Source organism: Ammodytes marinus, assembly GCF_949987685.1.
Source record: "Ammodytes marinus genome assembly, chromosome: 14".
NCBI lineage: Eukaryota > Metazoa > Chordata > Actinopteri > Uranoscopiformes > Ammodytidae > Ammodytes > Ammodytes marinus.
This window is the reverse complement of record NC_137218.1, coordinates 14346586-14366134: the sequence shown is the minus strand read 5'-3', so window position 1 is coordinate 14366134 and position 19549 is coordinate 14346586. Positions and strand designations below refer to the sequence as shown.

Sequence of the window (19549 nt, the reverse complement as noted above, 5' to 3'; positions counted from 1 at the left end):
ATCCAACTCCAAATGTAAACCAGCTGACCATAGTTCTGGACCTGAAGTGTATCATATTGAGGGTATTCTCCACAGTGACAGGAGCAAAGCACCATCCAGGATCCACTTCATGATCGATGTACTGTGACAGAGGAGCATTTCCAAATGTGATCTCAGACACTGCATTTGATGTGGGTGTGTCATCACGGATTGGACGACGTGCAACAGTACATTTTAGTGTTTGCAGGATTTATTTGTTTGTTTTCTGATCATTAAGGTTTTGTTTCTTCATAAACGCATAGCAGTTAGTATTCAAAGGAAAGTGAAAGACAAGTAGTAGTAGTAGAAATGAGTAGAACTTGTATTTTCGGTCCATGAAAGACCTAATATAAACAAGATCAATAATTTTCTTTTAAAAGTAACAATGGCTGAAAATTGTGAAGGAAGCTTATTATGCCTACCCTCTTCATATATTGTTATATTATAAATATATTATGTATCAAAAAACAAAAACAAGTGAGAAAGACTAAAACACAGATTAGATAACATAAAGTACATTATAATGAGGGTACAAATTTGGTGAAGATATGAATTGTCTGCCACCTGAAGTAAAGTTAGATATCATATTGAGTAGTAACTTAATAATTCTTTGTTACGTTATGATAAGCAGTACATGTCATGTTAAAAAAATGCAACTGCACAACACAACTGCAATCCTTTAAAGAAAAAAAAGGCTTAAAAGAAAGTCGAGTGAAGGCAATGTCACCAACACCAATGATTTCTAGCAACATGAACAGATTTGGGGTGAATGGACAATGCCGTCTGTCTGGAAGAATTTCACAGCCCTAAACTATGATGATTATGATTGCCAATATTCAATAGACAGCAACAGGTGTAAACGCCTGAGCTCAGCGGCGCAGCATTTGCTTCGCAGTCCAGTGGATACATTTGTGCTTTTGGACACTACTTCCTCCCTGGAGAGAGCAATTAATGGGATGTATTCGTCTGTGGAGAGAATGATGTCAAACCTAGCCAATGCCCTTCGGGAGCACAAGCCAAAGAGGTTGAATTAGAGTGTTGGTGTGGGTGTGGGTGGGGATGTAGGTGTGGGCGTGGTGTGTTGAGTGATGAGAAAGGGGCACAAGTGCATGCTTGTTGCTCGATGAAAGAGGTATGAAGCAATATGTACTTCTTTTTGTACAATTGAAAACACATACTTAAACTCAAGCCTTGAGACGAAAACACAACCTTGATTTTGTCATATTTCAGCATGGTAGTCCAGGGTTTCCAGCTAATTTATGGTTTAAGGTTTCCTCTTTTACACGTAAGTGATGTTTAGATGTCTTGTAGCTCAGGCAGCCAAGTCAAAAATTAACGCCTCTTAAGATCCTGGTCAAAAAAGTACTGATAAAACAACGCATTGCAGCGAGGTCAATAAATAAATGTTTCAGCTCAAACCCGGCTGTGTTTTTTTAAGCTGAAAAAACTGAGGTTTGATGCAACCCAGAATCCAGGCAGATGAAAGCGGCCTAGCTGGGTCAATTATCAGCTGTCATTTTTGTTGTCAGAATATATACAGTATGTGCACTGCAGCAGCCAGGTGATGCTTCCTCTCTTAAATAATGTATTAGCCTACATCCTTTACTATTTGGCAGGAGTTTTTCATTTTGCATGCAATGGCTAGAATCAAGTCAACGATAGAGGCATTTAATCATATGAATTCGAGAAACATGCTCACCCTGTTTTGAATGCCTGGCCTTGACTATAGTCTGTAACACAGAACATGCACAGTGACCTCATCCAATACCAACCATGATCACAGAAAGGAAATGGGGGGAGGGAGGGAGGGAGGGACAAATCAGAGAGGGAGGCATGGAGTTTAACAAGGACACAAAGGGAGGAAGGCTGTGCGCTCACTATCACAGTCGCTGATACCTGTGACAAGACAGAGACATGCACAGCACCTGTTTTATGTACGCAAGTCAGTTGTTCCTATACAGCAGATGTTAGGGTGTCTGACCCTAACATCTGGGGAAATAATGTGGTGAATTATATGTAGTATTTGTGCACTGAGCAGCAATTAATAATTCCATACATTTCCACACGTGTACCGTTTGCAGTAAATACCGACCTTGGCCTTTGTCCTCGACCTTTGTCCTAGAGTGCATTTCTAAAAGATTAAAGATAATGCAGCTCACCTGCAAGGAGACATTGTTTGCAACACAATGGAGGTTATGTGTGAGTCTAAGTTTGGGAGTGCTGTATGGGACTTGCAAAGGAGGAAAAACTGGAATGTTGCCACAATATATTTTAGGTATTCAGCGATTGCATTTCACCATTGAGACAAAATAGGCATGTTACTGTCTACTTCAGTATGTTGTCGGAACCAACTCAAATTAGAACCGTATTTGTTAAGATAAAACAGATGTATTTACATTCATCAATTTGGATTTGCTGTGTCATTAAAATGTGATTCACACTCAAGAAAAAGTTGCATCAATTCTTCCACTTTATTTCTCTATTCAGTTGTAATTGTAATTCATTCACCCTTTGTTTCAAAGCACTATATTTAGATTTATGGTCACTTCAAATTGACCTTAACAAAAATATGTCACACAAAACCCTCTCTTTAGGGTAATAAAGTGGCTGTTAAACGTTTTAAAGAGCCTTACTGGCACAGCTATGGTGAGTTTAATTTATGTTGATTACAATGGATCACAACAGTGATAAGTTACAATGCAAATGAAAAAATGTTTATCACATCATCAGGCCTGTTTCTTCCTTCATTTATGTTTCTTTGAATGTTGTACTTTATGCGGTTGCAGTCCTCATAAATCATCCTTAACTGCATTGGTACCACCAAGCCTTAAACAGATGTCCTTCCACTCATCAGTAAGCTGAGGAGTCTCAAGCTGGGTATCACCAAATGATAGCGAAGTGTAATTTAGCTATATACCACGACAGCCTCACTCATCTTATAAATCCAAACCATATGAGCTTATATGCTTTTATCAAAGAGAGCTTTCCTTTCCAGCAACTGATTATTTCTGGACATCTGTTTTTGGACTGTTTAGGAAAAGGGAAACTGTTTTTAATGTTTTTTTCAAAAATTATATGATTTTCCACAGACATTTGTGAGGTTTGTCTTCCCGCTGGCATTTAAGTTCAGTTTAGAAGATGATGTAATGTGCATGGAGTGACACAAATACATAGAATAACAAGCAGGACATATTGCATCTCCAAGTTTTAAAGTTTTAATAAAAACATAATGTCTGTGGCATCCTGGTAGTGATACATACATGTGTTCTTGATATACAGAAACCAGTGTTGTCTTTCATAACACGTATGGTAACCGATTATCGTGTGCACATTAGTTTCTTCAAATTATTAAATCACACTGAATAGGTACAATCAGCTTTATTGGTCACGTATTTGTACTCATACAATAACTAGTTAACCATAGTGTTATTATCCCTCTCCTCCAGTGGGAATATGGCCTCACAGTCTCACCCAAAAAATATCAGCTGTGATGTATAGATATTGTGGGAATTTCTTTTTGGAGGTTTTGGATTTGGACAAGTCGTTCTTCTTTCATTTCGGGCATGTGGGGCCAAGATGTCTGTGAAATTTAAGTGGAATTGCAGACGGCAAGGGGCAAATGTTCAAATCCACAAACAGTTAGGGAAGGCTGTCAGTATTGTGTTTCTCAGATGAGTTATTATGGTAGTTAGAAACATTTGAATGCAGGATAGCCGCTATGGCAGGAGTGATAACAAACATAAGCAGCTCCTTTTGAAGTACAAATCCATTGAGCTTAGCCTTAATCAAGAATTAAATCAAACGTGGAAAATGTGCCGTAGTGCTCAGAACATGATGATGATCTAGTGTCTGGGCAGTGAGCGAGAGGCTCCATGCTTGAAAGAAAAAAATCCTAGAATCATGTTGTCTAGACAATCATACCATCACCAAGTCACTACATTACTTATATATAGCTAAATTAATTGTCTGATTTTCATATTTTCTAAGGAATAAAGAGAAAGACACAAATAAGATAGTTTAAGATGTACTTTTTTTTGGCTAAACACAGTGCAGAGAACTCGTTGTAGCATATACTTGACCTCAATCAATGTTGTTTTGTTTTGCTCTTTCTCCTACCTCTGCAGCATAGGAACCTGAAAACTGCCAAAGTAGAGAGCAGCAGCAAAGTCAACGCAGTCAGCAATAGCAGCAGGACATCTACACTGTAATATGAGTACCAGGGCATCTTATAGGCCTCTGTGCGCAGGTGAGGAGCCCCTTTGTTGCGCATGACATATTCCACCCAGAAGATGGCGTGATCCATGGGTGACATGGGCTGATCTTTGTGCAAGCGCGACAGCCTTTGCATGTTCTGTCTGTAGCTGTCTTGGTGGAGCACTTCGTTGAGACCTTGTTCGAAACTGGGGCCGTTGACATCGTGTAGCTGAAGGATGATGCCAGCTCCCCTCTCGCGCAGACGTACAAGGTTGTCAAACTGGTCAAAGAACAAGGGAATGCCGAGCACAGGGACACCGTGGTAGATGGCCTCCTGGACTCCGTTGGTTCCTCCGTGAGCCACAAAGACCTTGGTCTGCGGGTGGCCCAGCAGGTCCTTCTGTGGCATCCATTCCACTATCATGGTGTTGTTGCCCAAAGCAGACGGACGCTCCCCTTTGTGCCTCCATATCACCTGATCGGAAAGTGAAAAAGAAGCTTCATGAACATACAGTACTGTATATCTGTACAGTAGTAGGTCATACAATATAATATAGTTGACATTGCTGCAGCCTGTCTCCACTTACAACTATAAGCTATGTAATAAGGATCACAATAAAGAGAGAAGACTTTCAGAGGTGATGAAAGAAGCTTGAAACTGCACAGAGTTGTAAAGCACATGAACATTTTAAAAGGCGAGATTTAAGTAACCAAAAGTGTTGCACAGATGTAGTCCTTGATTTATATCATATAATTATTATAACATTTATTATGTAACATTAATGTTTAAATAGATTTTAAATCAATGGATCTGTTTTTTAAACCTACTTATTATGATTCATTTGATTCCTTGGGCAGACTCTCCAGTCTATCACAGGACTATAAATCCCTTCTCTTTTTTTATCTTAATATCAATATTGGTTTTAATTTGGTGTATGTAGTGATGGATCCATTGTTGCATACATATCTTTAAGATAAGTCAGGTCAAACTTCACATTTCAATCCATTTATCATGTCATGCTGTGCAAAAAGTTAATTACTGAGTGTGTGTTACCTTCTGAGGCATCCTGGCAAATACACTGGCAATTTCATTGGCAACCTCTTTGGGCAAAGCGTTAACCAATGTTCCCAGAGTCATGATGATCACTCCGTGCTCCCCGGCACTCTGAACAAAGTCCTCCAGATCTGCTGGCAGAGGCTGGGCTGGTTTGCACTGGAACCCTCCTATGTAGATGACATTTGGCATCGTGGGCCGTGGGAATTCAAATACAAAATCTGACCTGAACAGCCATATGTCTGCTTCCTGAAGTAGTGAATTGATTTCGCAACCACCCTCGATGTATTTATCACAGACGGCATTATAGCTTGGCGACACCTGTCTCTGCTGGACCAGTAGAAGGATGTAGAAAAGCATGTTCTTGACCCTCTGGATGAAATTCATCTTGTCTGTTAAGCCGGAGCCTGGCATTGGGATATAAGAGACCGGTGAGGGGGCTATTTGTAAATGGCCTTCTCCGGTGGGGATCCAGCGAACATTGAGCACAACGGGTAGTTTGAGATACTTGGCTATAACAACTCCTGGTGCGATGGCTGGGTCCGTGAGCATAAGATCATACTTAGAATCCACTAAACTTTTGGTCATATTTTCATCATCGAAGATTTGAACAAGGACGTCAGACCACATTGAATGTACCTCTGTTATCATGGTAAGGAAATCCTTGGTGAGTTTGAAGAAAGTATATGCTGAAGCCCCCTCTCTTTGCGCCTAAGTAGATATAAAAAACATATGGTGAAAGAGCGATTCAGACTCTAATGTTGTAATAATGTTGTAGTAAAATGACATACCCTCATAATGTCCGCCAGGAACACATCAAAAAAGTTTTCAAAACCTTGATCCATTTGGACGGTAATGGATGTATAGAGAGGAGACTGTTCTGGGATGTACCAGCTGGAGGAGGCCCTGATCACAGTCAGGTTGTGTCCCCTGGCGTGAAGATCTTCCAGCAGGATCTTCATGTTGATCCAGTGACTGCCGTCCACAGGGAACACCAGAATGTTTCCTCCATTGCACGGTGGTGTGAAGGAAGTCAAACACACACTGAGGAATAGAACTATTCCACACACACGCTGCAATGGCATGCGTTCTACAATGTAAGAGAGAAACATTAAAACATGTGAGACCACTTCAGCATAAACACATCAAACAGGTTTATGGATTTTTCTGAGGAAAAAAACCCAGAAAGGAGATGTAAAGTTTCTGCTGTTAAAACAAATGTGCATCGGATGGATTATTTCAAATCAAATCAGCTTCATTTGTATAGCCCAATATCACAGATAGACATTTGCCTCAGTGGCCTATTTGATAGAATTAGCAGTGGAAAAATATTCTATAATAGCAAACCATAACATAATAATGTTAAAGAAAATCACTTACCCATGCTCAACAGTGGCAGCGGTAACACTACTGTACTTGCTCACAGACTGACAGTTCATTCAAAGGAGTTCTTGGATATTTGAGTTCAAACTCCAGGTTCAGAGACGATCTGACCGCTCAAGGGTAAATGAGTTACATCATGTGTCACATGAAGTTATAGCATTGCCACAAAACTAACAAACAAACAAAGTAATAAGTTCTTATTTCTCATCATAGTTGTATTTACTTTAATGAGTGATGTTGACAAACTTCTGGTAGTATTATGCACAGTGTAGTATTTACTACGTCACACAGGAACAAGGCTTGCATCAGAGGAACCTGTGACCCCTTTCATAACATTCTCAGTGTGGCTTAGGTTATGTTAATCCACGTGGGTTGCACGGGTACAACCCATGTAACATGTGCAGGTTTTTCACCTTGAGGTCTGTTTTCTACTTGTCCCTCAATATAGGTTATAGGTTTCAGAACTAAACTCAGTTGATCCGAAGGTGGTGCTCTCATAGGGGAGGAATTATTCAGATCCTTTACTTAGGTTTCAGTGAAAAAATATATAAATAAAATGTCAAAAATAAAAGTCCTTTGCAGAAAAATAGTCCGTGTGAGTGTTATACTGTTATTTATTATATAATTAAATTAGTGTTACTGTTGTGTGGATGTGTAAACACAGCATTTCGCCGTTGTAGTGGGTTGAGGTGGAGCTAATTTTTTTGAAGTAAGAAATACCCATCATAATTACCTGTAGCGTGACTTAGCCCATAACCCATTTGCTCATAAACACAAGGCAACAAGCTTGTCACACACACAGTATGTATGCAAAGAGACAGAAAGAGACAGGGTACACATGTGGAATTGTTCATTTCCCACCCTTGATCCCAGTAATTGTCAAATGCAATTGTTTCGTTCCAGTTACATCCTGGCCTGCTTTTTTAAAGTGTGCATGGGAAATCAATTCCCCCATACATCTTGATAAATATAAAGGCCTTCCCCATTTGCAAGACAGCTGGAGGATGCTATTTCTTCCATGACAAATTCCATCATCTAGTGATTTATTGATGGAGGAAACAGCGTATCGGGGCAGTGTTTAAAGATCCCCCATAAAGCAAGCCAGAGCCAAAGTGGGTAAAGATGCTGTGACTAAAGGCCAGGACACACCAGTCCGACTACCCGAAAATGGAGACTGACGATTCAGGGAGCTCCAGTCTTCCCGTCGCGGCCGAAAAAGTGCAAAGAACACACCAAACCGACTGCTGACTTTCCGTACGCTCTGCGCTTGCGCGGGACGTAATGTATCCATAACAGCAGGCGGCGCTAATCTGTATTGTGGCCCGAAAAAATACGGAAGCTGGAAATGATGGGACGGCTCTCTAGATAGAAATACGTATTTATATTTATGGACCATAAAGAGCACCATTTTTAGCAGAGTGTGTCGAGCATGGTGTCGAGCAGTCAACAAGGGTTGATGCATGTGAGTACTCGCTGAACGAAACAAACAAACACATTAAAACAATGGCTAACTGTTGTTAGCTGTTTGTGCTACCCGCCTCACTTCCGGGCTTCACTGATTCGCTAGCCCTCCACAAATCAAATTGCTCCAACTGAAAGACTGCCCGCCGCCCAAAAGAAGCCCGACGACATCTACGACGACCGATTTCACGGCACACACCAAACAGATTCGTGTCCCCGCCCCCTTCCGACTCTACGACGGCGATTATCGGGCCGGTGTGTCCTGGCCTTAAGACGGCAAAATAAATATCTTCCCATTTTCACACTCATGATGTCATTTTTTACTTCTACATGGTGTGGAAGCCAATTTCATATTGATTAGTTTAATTCTACATTCATTATTTGATCATTGTATGAAGTGTATTTCCTCTCATCTTGACTATTGATGTATCTTGTCTGGAGTTTCTATTGTGATTAAATCCGTCTGATTGGGCTGAAACCCTAGGTGTGGGCCATCCTGGAAGCTCCCATATTCAGATTATCGTTGATGTCATCAAGGACCAAACTTGATTGTTCCATTGTTATTCTACCTATCAAACCATGTCAACCATTTTGTATAAAACAGCTCATTTTGTGTATAACTCAGTCAATACCCTGGCATTGCTCTGAGCAGGATGCTATGGTCTTTTCTCCATGCATGAATGCTGACCATAATCATCTGTAATGTCTTTTGAAACTAAGTAAAGATTTGTTTTCATTTTGGACAATAGTGAAGTTTTCTTCAACAAAAAACTTACTCCACAATGGGCTCGTTGTAGGATTCATTGCTCAATGACAGTACTGTAGTACTGTCGTTTGGTAGTAGAGAACTGCTACTAAACTTAAATATGCTGCAACTCAACATACACAACCATTGCCTTTCCATTGAAAATATGACGCTTTATGAGAATAAAATGATTGCTCGGAGTGACTTTTTTGTGTACCCACCCACGGCCACAGGGAAGTGAGCAGACATTACAGGAAACTGCTCCCCGCCAGGCTTTACAGTTTGTGTTATTTTCCCAGGTGTTTCCTTTATTTTGGAAGGTAATCCTCTGAGCGGCTATACGAAAGGAAGGAAACACCCCCTGTACATCAGAACATAATCGGTCACACAGTTTGACAGAATTTGTTCATCATCAGATATCAAATAATTCACGTTAAATAACCACTTTAAAATGATTAACAGTTTAAATGTAAACAATCCGAAAAAGCATTAAAGCCCAAACCTCCACAACCGTGCCTATAGAAGTATTTTGTGTCATAAATCCTATGTTAACAGTTTACAGTAAGTCTGAATAAATACAATTTGGCATAACAGTATTAAAACGTTTTTTGTTTTTGTTTTTTTTGCAGTCTGCACAAGCCATTTTCATTTTTCAGCAGGGCTCTGGACAGGATAATGAGCATGTGGAGACCCAGGGATGTCTGACTCATGCATCTGTGAGGGGTCTGCAGCCCAACACACGAGGCGAAGGAGAAAACAGCTTGAAACCACGGAGCGCTCAGATTACAAGAGCAGATGGACAAATAAATGAGCGGAGTTTCTCACCTGTAGTTTGTTTATACAGTGACTCATTCAGTTCCATTCCTGCCGCATGGTGTATCTGAGTTTGAGCTCCTGTTTGAGTTTTGCTTTCCACGTGTCAACAGCATCAGTGTGAGAGTGGGTGGGATGGGTGTATGTATTGCTGATTAAATTAATGTGTAATGTATACCTCTTTGTTGCCTCTTTGACAATGTCAATACATGTACTGTGCGCTATTCTAAGTGAAAGTTAAATATGGGGCACATTTTTAAGCGCACAAAAATAAACATAAAATTCAACATTTGTAGTAAGTTGTGATTTTGATTATTGATTATTTGATTATAGAGTTACAAAGTCACAGCAAATAAAATCACATTTAATTATCTCTTTAAATCCACTAATAATGTAATCTAAATGTTTGTAATAAAAACAACAAAACAAACACTGTTATAATAAAATATATACAAAAACTATTTTCTAATTCTAATAACCTAAATGTAGGTAACGTAACAATTATTTTCATATTTGTATGATCAGCCACTCAACACTGGATATTAGTGAGAGGGGGTGAAATAGGAATGGAAATTATCGAATGTTGACGTTTCTCTTAGATGTTTCTTTGTTAAGGCCAGGACACACCAGCCCGATAATCGCCGTCGTCAAAAAAAAAGACAAATCTGTTTGGTGTGTGCCGTGACGTCGGCCGACGTAGAGGTCGTCGGGCTTGTTTTGAGCCTGTCGGCCGCCGATTGAACGTGTTCAATCGGCGGCCGACCGTCTTTCATTTGGAGCAATTTGATTGGTGGAGGGCTAGCGAATCAGTGAAGCCCGGAAGTGAGGCGGGTAGCACAAACAGCTAACAACAGCTAGCCATCGTTTTAATGTGTTTCTTTGTTTCGTTTTGCGAGTACTCACATGCATCAACCCTTGTTGACTGCTCGACACCATGCTCGACACTCTCTGCTAAAAATTGTGCTCTTATGGTCCATAAATATAAATACGTATTTCTATCTATGTTTATGCTCTAGAGAGCTGTCCCATCATTTCCGGCTTTCGTATTTTTTCGGGCCACATTACAGATTAGCGCCGCCTGCTGTTGTGGAGACATTACGTCCCGCGCAAGCGCAGAGCGTACGGAAAATAAGCAGTCGTCTCGGTGTGTTTTTTGACCGCGACGGAAAGACTGGAGCTTCCTGAAACGGCGACTCCAGTTTTTGGGTAGTCGGAGCGTGTCGGACTGGTGTGTCCTGGCCTTTAGACCGAAAAGCATCTTTTTTCAGAAACTCGATCTAAAAAAAGGAGCAGAAGCTCACAGATGCTTTGCTGATTTCAAAGGCTTGGGGGGAGAAATCTCACTAGCAACAACCAGTGGAAAAATATGTGCAACTTCAGCAAATGTTAAGCTGTGACTTTTACTAATCAGTGAATGCAACATGTTTGGGAAAATCCCATTGCTAAAGGCAAAAGCTAATATTAACAGTAGCAGTATTTAAGATTTGCCAAAAACGGCAACCTAATCTGTGACTGTCAGTATTACCTGTAACAACTTTTTTTTTTTCTTCTTTTTTTTAAAGATATTTTTTGGGCATTTTTATGCTTTATTGATAGTGCAGAGAGACAGAGGTGAAATGGGGCAGAGAGGGGAGTGACATGCAGAGAACGACCGCGGGCGGGAATTGAACCCGGGTCTGCTGCTGGGCCCGGCCCGGGAGGGGGACGCCTTACCGACTGAGCTAAAGGCTCCCCCACCTGTAACAACTTTAAAAGCAGGATTTTTGTTTTTGGTAAGTTCTGTCAGGAAAACAATTTGAAACACATTATAAATAACAATGTTGAATTTGAAAAAAATCTGTCTCTGTCTTCCAAAGGTCAAGCTCATTGTAACAGCTGCAGTTACAGCTGAGTTGAACTGTAGACTATAGGCCACGTAGGTTCTTGGTCTCAGGTGAGAACAAAAATGTTCTTGTAAATATTTGTTCAGCCTTTTTGAGATTGAAGGCTTTACTGTAATGGATGGAGTGTTGGCATTTGTGTTTATGAGCGAGGAAAAACCTTTTAGGAAACTCCATTGGAAAATAACTCAGAGCGCCTTTAAAGTGTCGATATGTACACATCAATCCGGTCAAACAAGTGAACCTTGGTCACTGTCTCCTCTGTTGAACAAGCACACATTCCTTTGTTTTATTTTTTTCCATTTTCAGATCGAGAGCAGGTATGCACTCGTCTGTGTGTGTGTGTGTGTGTGTGTGTGTGTGTGTGTGTGTGTGTGTGTGTGTGTGTGTGTGTGGTGTGTGTGTGTGTGTGTGTGTGTGTGTGTGTGTGTGTGTGTGTGTGTGTGTGTGTGTGTGTGTGTGTGTGTGTGTGTGTGTTGTATGTTTGAAAAGGAGTCCAAGTACAAGTTTCCCTTGGGTGGAGATGTTGATGATGTCAGTGTGTTACAGCAGGATCCTGCAGCTGACAGATGAAAACATTAAAAAACAAACACAACTCCCTGATGAAGTTTCTCTCGTGTGCCGACCTGCTCGACTTCTGATGTTGAAGAGCGTCCTGAACTCACAATGTCAGTGTAATGTCAGTGTATTAGTGATAGATAGTTTCTCAGGGGAAACAATGTAAAATCTTTGTCAGACACAGACTCTTCAGGACAAGACTTTGGTTTGGTTACATATGCAGGAGGCTTTAGTTAGTCATATGCACTCAAAAACACCTTTTAATTTATCTAGCTTCCTATACACAGCCTGAATTAAAGGACAATGAGTTCTCTGAGACAAAATATAAAGCTGATTACAGGACACATCTTAAATGCCTTTAGAAATGCCTTTGATGTGGCTTATATATGTTTTAGGTGCTTAGTTTAATTACTACTTGCAGGCTAACTTCATAGAAAAAACCTAGAATAGAAATCTCAAAAACTATGGTACAATTTAGAAAAGTGGTCGGCGAAAAAGTAAAGTCTGTGTGATTTTTGTAATTCTTATGTCAGGAGAGATTTTCATCACATTTTCAACCATGACCAGTATGGCTTTTTGTAGCCTATACTGTTTATACAAAGACTCCACACAGTGAAGAAGCCTGTTGCATAATTTACTGTACATTCTATACATTGAGGAAGTTACAGACACAAAGCAATGTTTCTTTTGGCTCACTGACTCGCAGGGCCGCCGCTCCCTATACGCAGAGTACGCAGACTGCGTAGGGCACCAAGTTCCTGGGGGGGCACCCCAAAAAAAAAATGTTATAATGTTATAATTTTTTTTTTTTTTTTTTTTTTTTTTTTTATTAAAAAGGAAAAAGAGATGGTCCGGGGGCCCCCCAAAATATATATATATTTTTTAAAGTTCATGATAATCATTACATTACAAAAAATATATAAATTAGTTATGAACAGGCCCATCGTTGTTTTTTCTTAATTGTGTAACCTATCCAGGGGTGGATTACTGCACAGGCACACCGGGCACAGGCCCAGGGGCCCAAGGACTCAGGGGGGCCCTTAGCCAGACATACTGATAGTAACTTTTCATGTTGCATAGTCAAAGAGCTCAGTCACTGATGTCAATAACAGGGTCCAAAAAGGAATAGCCTAAATATAAATACTCATTAAAATGTAACAAGATAGAAATCATCATGGGCCCCTCAACTAGTAGGGGAGAAATACAAAAGCAAGTTAAAAACAACAGCATTAGTAGCTCTGTCTAAGGGGGTTGAAGGCCCCCTCACACATACACAAATAAGCTTTATATGTGTGAATTCTAAATTGTTCATATCCACCCTTTATCTGTTGAAATGGGCCCCTCCATCATAGAACATGGGTCTGCAGACCAATCTACTGTTTTTACAGTTGCAGAGTAAAGAGTGCTACCTGTTTAAGAAAAATCTGAAAAATAATGTTCCTTCTGCATCTCAGGATTTGTTATCTCTCTAGTCTCTAAAATTTCCTCACAAAGTGCACCAGATTGATGCATTTTACTTTAAAAAGGTAAAAAAAAATCCGGGGGGGCATACCCCCGGACCCCCCCCCCCCCCCCAACAAGGTACAGGGTCCCTCCATCAACACCCCAAAATCCTGTGGGAAACACTGACTTCCTTAATTTGTTTTTGCCATTAATTGTATGTATCCGTGTAGAAAATTCAGTGTACCTGACTGGATAGGGACAAGTGGGGGGCCCTTTAAGAGTGTAAGCCCAGGGGCCCATTATCTCATAATCAGTCTATGATCCTATCACTCAATTCCTTTGCAAAGGCAGTTTTTTCACAAGTTAAGCTGTTCTTTCTGTTAGTAAATGCTGGCAAATGTGCCAAAAAGCAGTCGCAGAGATCTTGCAAGGGCAAAAAATTTCCGCTCGCGCTCTGCGGACGCGAGCTTCTGGGTGTTTTTTTTGGGGGGTGGGGGGGTGAAGGGGGCATCACTGACAATTTCTGCTTAGGGCACCCAAAAGCTTAGCAGCGGCCCTGCTGACTCGTCTCACACATACTTCATATGTGACTGATGAGTCTTTATGCACATTAGTTCGGATGCATATATCCACAGGAAAAAAGGAAAAACACCTTAATGTAAAAGCAGCATTAGCATCAACTCTAAGTGCATGACAAGTATATCCACTGCATATCAACAAGGTCCAAAGTTAGCAGGTTTTGACTACATTAATCTCTGCTTTTCCTTCTGCACAGTAGGGTCCATTCACTCATCTGAGAGTGTTCAAAAAAGATGTTGATTGAAGATTATTCTTTCTTGTATCGCCATCTTCATCACTGGACTTGATCAAATAACTGTGAGGCAGGTCCAGAACGCACTGGAGGGATTACATATCCAATTTGATCAAGGAACACTTTAGGGGAAAAAAACATTCAATTCTAGAGGATATGGCTAGAAAAATATATGTGCTATATTGTTTAGCCTGATGCTAATGCTACCAATACCCAGATATGGCTGGGAATGAAGGGATGGATACAATTGAACTCTGTGACCAAAGCTTGCTGGCCAACAAAGAGCATGCACAGGAAGAGGAAAAGGCACGTCCGCTGTGCGTCATTCCACATGGGAATCACTTTTGCTCTTACTGCTCAAAATTCCACTTTATTGAATCACCTTAATCACTTAACGGCATCCTTTCGGAACGTACTAAAGGCCAAATTTGAAATTCTGCAGCACTCCAGCTGTCAAACCTGATCAAACCATAAACTTTGCATAATGCATTGCACACAACAGTCATCTGTGTAGAATGTTTAATCTCTACTGACCGCTTTCAGCTGTTTTCTCCACGGTCCAATGCTAAAACCCCTTGGGAAGTTATCTCTTATATGCCAGCATTCTATTTATGTTTTTAATGTGCGACCCATGCTCTCTGTTTGTGTGTATATGACATGACAGACTTTGGACGGTTCAAAGTTTGACCCAGAGTATGTGAAAGGGCAAGCACTCCTATCAAAGAAGGATATCCGATCTTATCCCTTTGCTTACAACTTAAAGACTTATTGTGTTTTATATACTGTATAGGGTTAACAGAGAGAAAAATGTATAGCCCCATAAACAATTATTTAGGACCTTAACCAAACAATGATAGCACCCTGTAAACCCTTATATCATGGGAAACCCATTAACTGAGCATGGGCTAAAATGAATGTATGTTCACCAAAGGGTCAAATCTGTTTACAAAAATCCAAAGTTAAATTCAGAAGTTTATTGAAAGAAACAGGCCTGTGTTTATGAATGAGGACATTGTGAAGAACACAGGATAGTTCAGTCAGACCTAGTTCAAAGATCTAACTTCCAGAGGCTAAACGTTTACACGCTCGAGTACTTTTCCAAATATTCATAAACAGTGAAAAGGTTAAGGCCACGGCAGGATGTAAGCAGTGGAGAAAACAACTCATGACGCCGCCACCACACACACGCAAACCAAAACCCGGCCACTTCCCCACACCAGGCAGCTAAAGCACATCTTTAATAGTAGTGTGGAGAGTGTAGCCGACAATAATACAGTTAACCATGACCAGAATATTTTCATCATTTTAAAGTGGTTTAAGTTTCCTTAACTGCACTTTAACCATACCGTCGTTGCAATTGAATGGCCATTGAATAAACAAGGCATTTTTCAGAAGATGATGTAAGTTAACATTTAATAATGTAATGTCACTGGACATAATGTTGCATGTTTAAAAAGTAAATTAGCCTGCAGGGAAGTGCTAAATAAAATGAGTCAATGCAACAATGTAAAACCAATAGTGCAAAAGGTAAGAATCACATAGGGACTACACATTCATTCCAACAAAAGGTGCCATTGTACATCATTGCTACTGTTATTTAGCAACTTGCAAGAAACTGAGCCTCATTGAAAACAGCAATGTATTCTATTTAATTCAGTTTTTTCTCCTTTTGTTCAGCTGTTCTACACACTCAGACAGCACTCGGTCAAGACAGATAAAGTATTTTTTAAGTCCTGCTAGCAGCATGATGACAGAATCAGTATGTCAATCCACCACGTTGGTCCAGACTGAAACCACTCTTGGATGGATTATTCATGAATTTCCTCCTTTAATTATTGCGCCACCAGCAGGTCAAAGTTCTCACTTACCCTTTGAAACATATACTGAATGGACTGGCACACAATTTGATACTAACTTTCACTGTTTTGGGATTATGATTGACATTTGTGGTTTTGAGTGAAATGTCTGTTAGATGAATTGCCATGACCTTTTCTGTGTTTTCAGTTTATGACCAAATACCTGCTAAACTAATGGTATTCCCATCAGCCCCAGTGTTTAGTGCTTCTAATTAAGTCTAGCATGCTAGAAAGATTGTAATGCTAGCATGATAAACTAAGGTATTGAACATTATAGGCCTATTGCTGCTAAACATCAGCCTGTTAGCATTGTCGTTGTGTGCATGTTATTGTACTGACATATATAGCATATAGCTGACAGCCTTGCAGTGGTGCTAGCATGACTGCAGACTCCTATAGTCTTGTTTTAATAAGGTTCCATGTGTTGTGCACCAAGATAGTTAATCTTTCATTTATGTGCACATGATTTGCATCATCTGAGTCAACTCATTTGTAATTTGAACCTACAGACTTTTATTGTAAAGTTTTTTGTTTAATGAATGTATTTTATGTGTAGGCCTATCCCTGCCCTCAGCAAAGCCTGTTCAAAACAGATGAACTGCTATGAAGTGTAACAACAGGCAGTCTGGGAAACATAAACCATACTACCTATAATCTGTACTCGCCCACTTTAAAATCCCACTCAGGATCAGTTTAAACTCTAATTTCATCCCCAGACAGCAGACTCAGACCTGTTTCTCCCACCCCCACTGTGGTCCCTACTGTATCATAGCTTGGACACCAGTCAACTGCCTTTTACCTTTCCAGCCCCAAGCTAGAGCCAAATATATGTCTCCCACTCAAAAGAAGTCTCAACTCCTTCAGAGTATTATAACGCACCTATAATCATATACCAAATACATATGTCACATGGAATGTGCAAAAAATATATGAGTTGTTTTTCTGTATTTAGACATTTCATTAGTCTGGGCCTTACAGTTCTTTTATATCAAACCTGAAGTCTATATTATTTTTTAAAGCGATTTAAGGCTCTTCAAGTATCAAGTCATAGAAGTTCCTCCTTAAAATTGCTATACTTAACACAGTTCTATTGAGAATGTGTTCTCCATCTGAAAAGTAAAGAAAATCCAAATATTTTCAAGGCAGTAGACGATGCTGGTCTGCTTATTAAGATATTTTACTGTAATGGGGGGAAAAACAGTTAGAGGAGCTTGTAAAACATATTACACACCTCTTTGCTTTCCTATGTGTGTGTGCTCAAGCATTGGTGCGCTCATTCATGCCACTGTTTATCTCAACCACACATGGGCCAATGTGTCACCATTATTTTCCTGCTTCAAGTCAGCTGCATAGAGATATGCCAGGGAAAAGCAGAGAGAGAGGGCCCATTTCAAAATCATGTCTACTTCCATTCACTCACAGCCATAGAAATGTATGTTGGGTCTTGTTCAGGCAGTTCTTACTTCATCTTTCGTCTTTTCGGCCTTTTTTAGAAGTCGTCCACACTGTTCAGGAAACAGGATGAAAGCTGCAAGTGACCAACAACTGTGGAAATAGTCATAAGCTGTGTCTCAATTAAGGGGCCGCATCCTTCTAAGGACGCGGTCGACGCGGTCTATGAAGGCCATAGCCCATGAAGGCCGAACTGAAGGCCGAACGAGCGTTGTTAAATGAGACGCTCTCCGCAGGTGCTCCGTATACGAGCGTTACCTTGCGTGACGACTCGCCGCTCATGTGCTGCCTAGCAACCCTGATTGCTGCCAACGGAGACAGCCTTGTCAACAGAGGAAAAAAGAAAAAGAAATTGCCTACCATGAAAAGAAAAAAAAGTACAAGAAGAAAGAAGGACAAGAAAAACAAAAGAAAAGACACGAAAAAAAGAAAGCAAGATATAAGTTAAGAAGATGGAGCAACACGTTGCTGTTTTGTTATTTTATTTTTTTATTTTATGCCATCTCTGAAAAAACCGCAATGTATCTTGGGATATGTTGGGCCGCGAAGGATACATCTGTTGGACCCTTCAAAACCGTGAAACGAAGGGCGCCCTTAGCTCAGTTATAGGGCGTCCCAACCCCAGGCTGGGCCCAGCAGCAGACCCGGGTTTGATTCCCGCCCGCGGTCGTTCTCTGCATGTCACTCCCCTCTCTGCCCCATTTCACCTGTGTCTCTTCAAAACTATCAATAAAAAGCATGAAAAATGCCAAAAAATATCTTAAAAAAATAAAATAAAATAACGTGAAACGAAGGCTGCATTTCTCGGCCGCATATGAAGGAGCCTTCGAAATGGGACAAGCCTCTTATCCACTGTATGTGGATTCAGATTCAGTAACTATTACTCAACTTGAAACAACTTGTATCAACTTGAATCATTAGGGAGCAGATTGTGCCCTATGTCTTTTTGGCACTATTCTTTATTTGTTGTAAATAAATGAACTTCGGCAGATCACCAATCCTTTTTTTTGTGAAAACTCAAAAGCACAAAAAACGACTGCCAGTCTCTTGCGCATGCACACACCGACACACACACACGCACGCACACACACACGACACACACACACACACACACACACACACACACACACACTTCGCCAACTTCAACTAAATTTGTCTTCAACAATACATTATATTCTCACATTCTCTCCTAGACATCTCTTATACATCGGCCTCCGTCGTTTGTGTGGACCTTTTGAAGATTCTGGTCATCTATCAGATTACCAATTTCAGTTCATGTGGTCAATGAGTCTGATTTTGCAGCCAACAGACTGAAAAATGCATTAATTCCCCCCGGATCTGTCGTTTCTGGAATATTATTTTGTCTGCGGACAGAATAATCAGGCATCGACCCTACATCCGAACAGGCATTGCCAGTGATGTCATTGAACCGATGCACACACACACACACACACACACACACGCACGCACACACACACACACACACGCACGCACGCACGCACGCACGCACGCACGCACGCACACACACACACACACACACACATTGATGTACAACCCTCCCCTTGTTCTGTCTTTTTGTGACTTAACCCCCTTCTCAGTTTTTCCAGCATCCCATCTACTTGACAGTTTTGTTGAGTGGTTTAAAGGTAAGGAATGCACAATTAATCTCCCTCATCTGTGTTTTGGTTGCGATAAAAGCGATGGACTGACAGCTCCTGAGGTTTCTCCAGAGGGCTGGTTTGGAAATGTCTGTCAGTCACTGAACATCCAAACCCATAGGCACTCTCAAAATCTGGAAGGCATTGTCAACTTACAACCACACTCAGAGCAACCCCCTGTGAGAAGAGAGCATGTGTCTCAGTGCCATTTGACACACCTAAC

At 40.7% G+C, this 19549-nt stretch overlaps 1 protein-coding gene across 1 annotated transcript; it reads right to left on the bottom strand.

Annotated features, from left to right (window-relative positions):
• Positions 1-4102: 4102 nt before the first annotated feature.
• ugt5d1 (UDP glucuronosyltransferase 5 family, polypeptide D1) lies at positions 4103-6351 on the bottom strand (the record flags this gene model as incomplete). The annotated part of the gene is made up of 3 exons (XM_080040605.1): positions 4103-4687; positions 5267-5977; positions 6058-6351. The coding sequence occupies 3 exons, from the start codon at positions 6349-6351 to the stop codon at positions 4103-4105; spliced, it is 1590 nt and encodes a 529-aa protein (XP_079896731.1).
• Positions 6352-19549: the final 13198 nt, after the last annotated feature.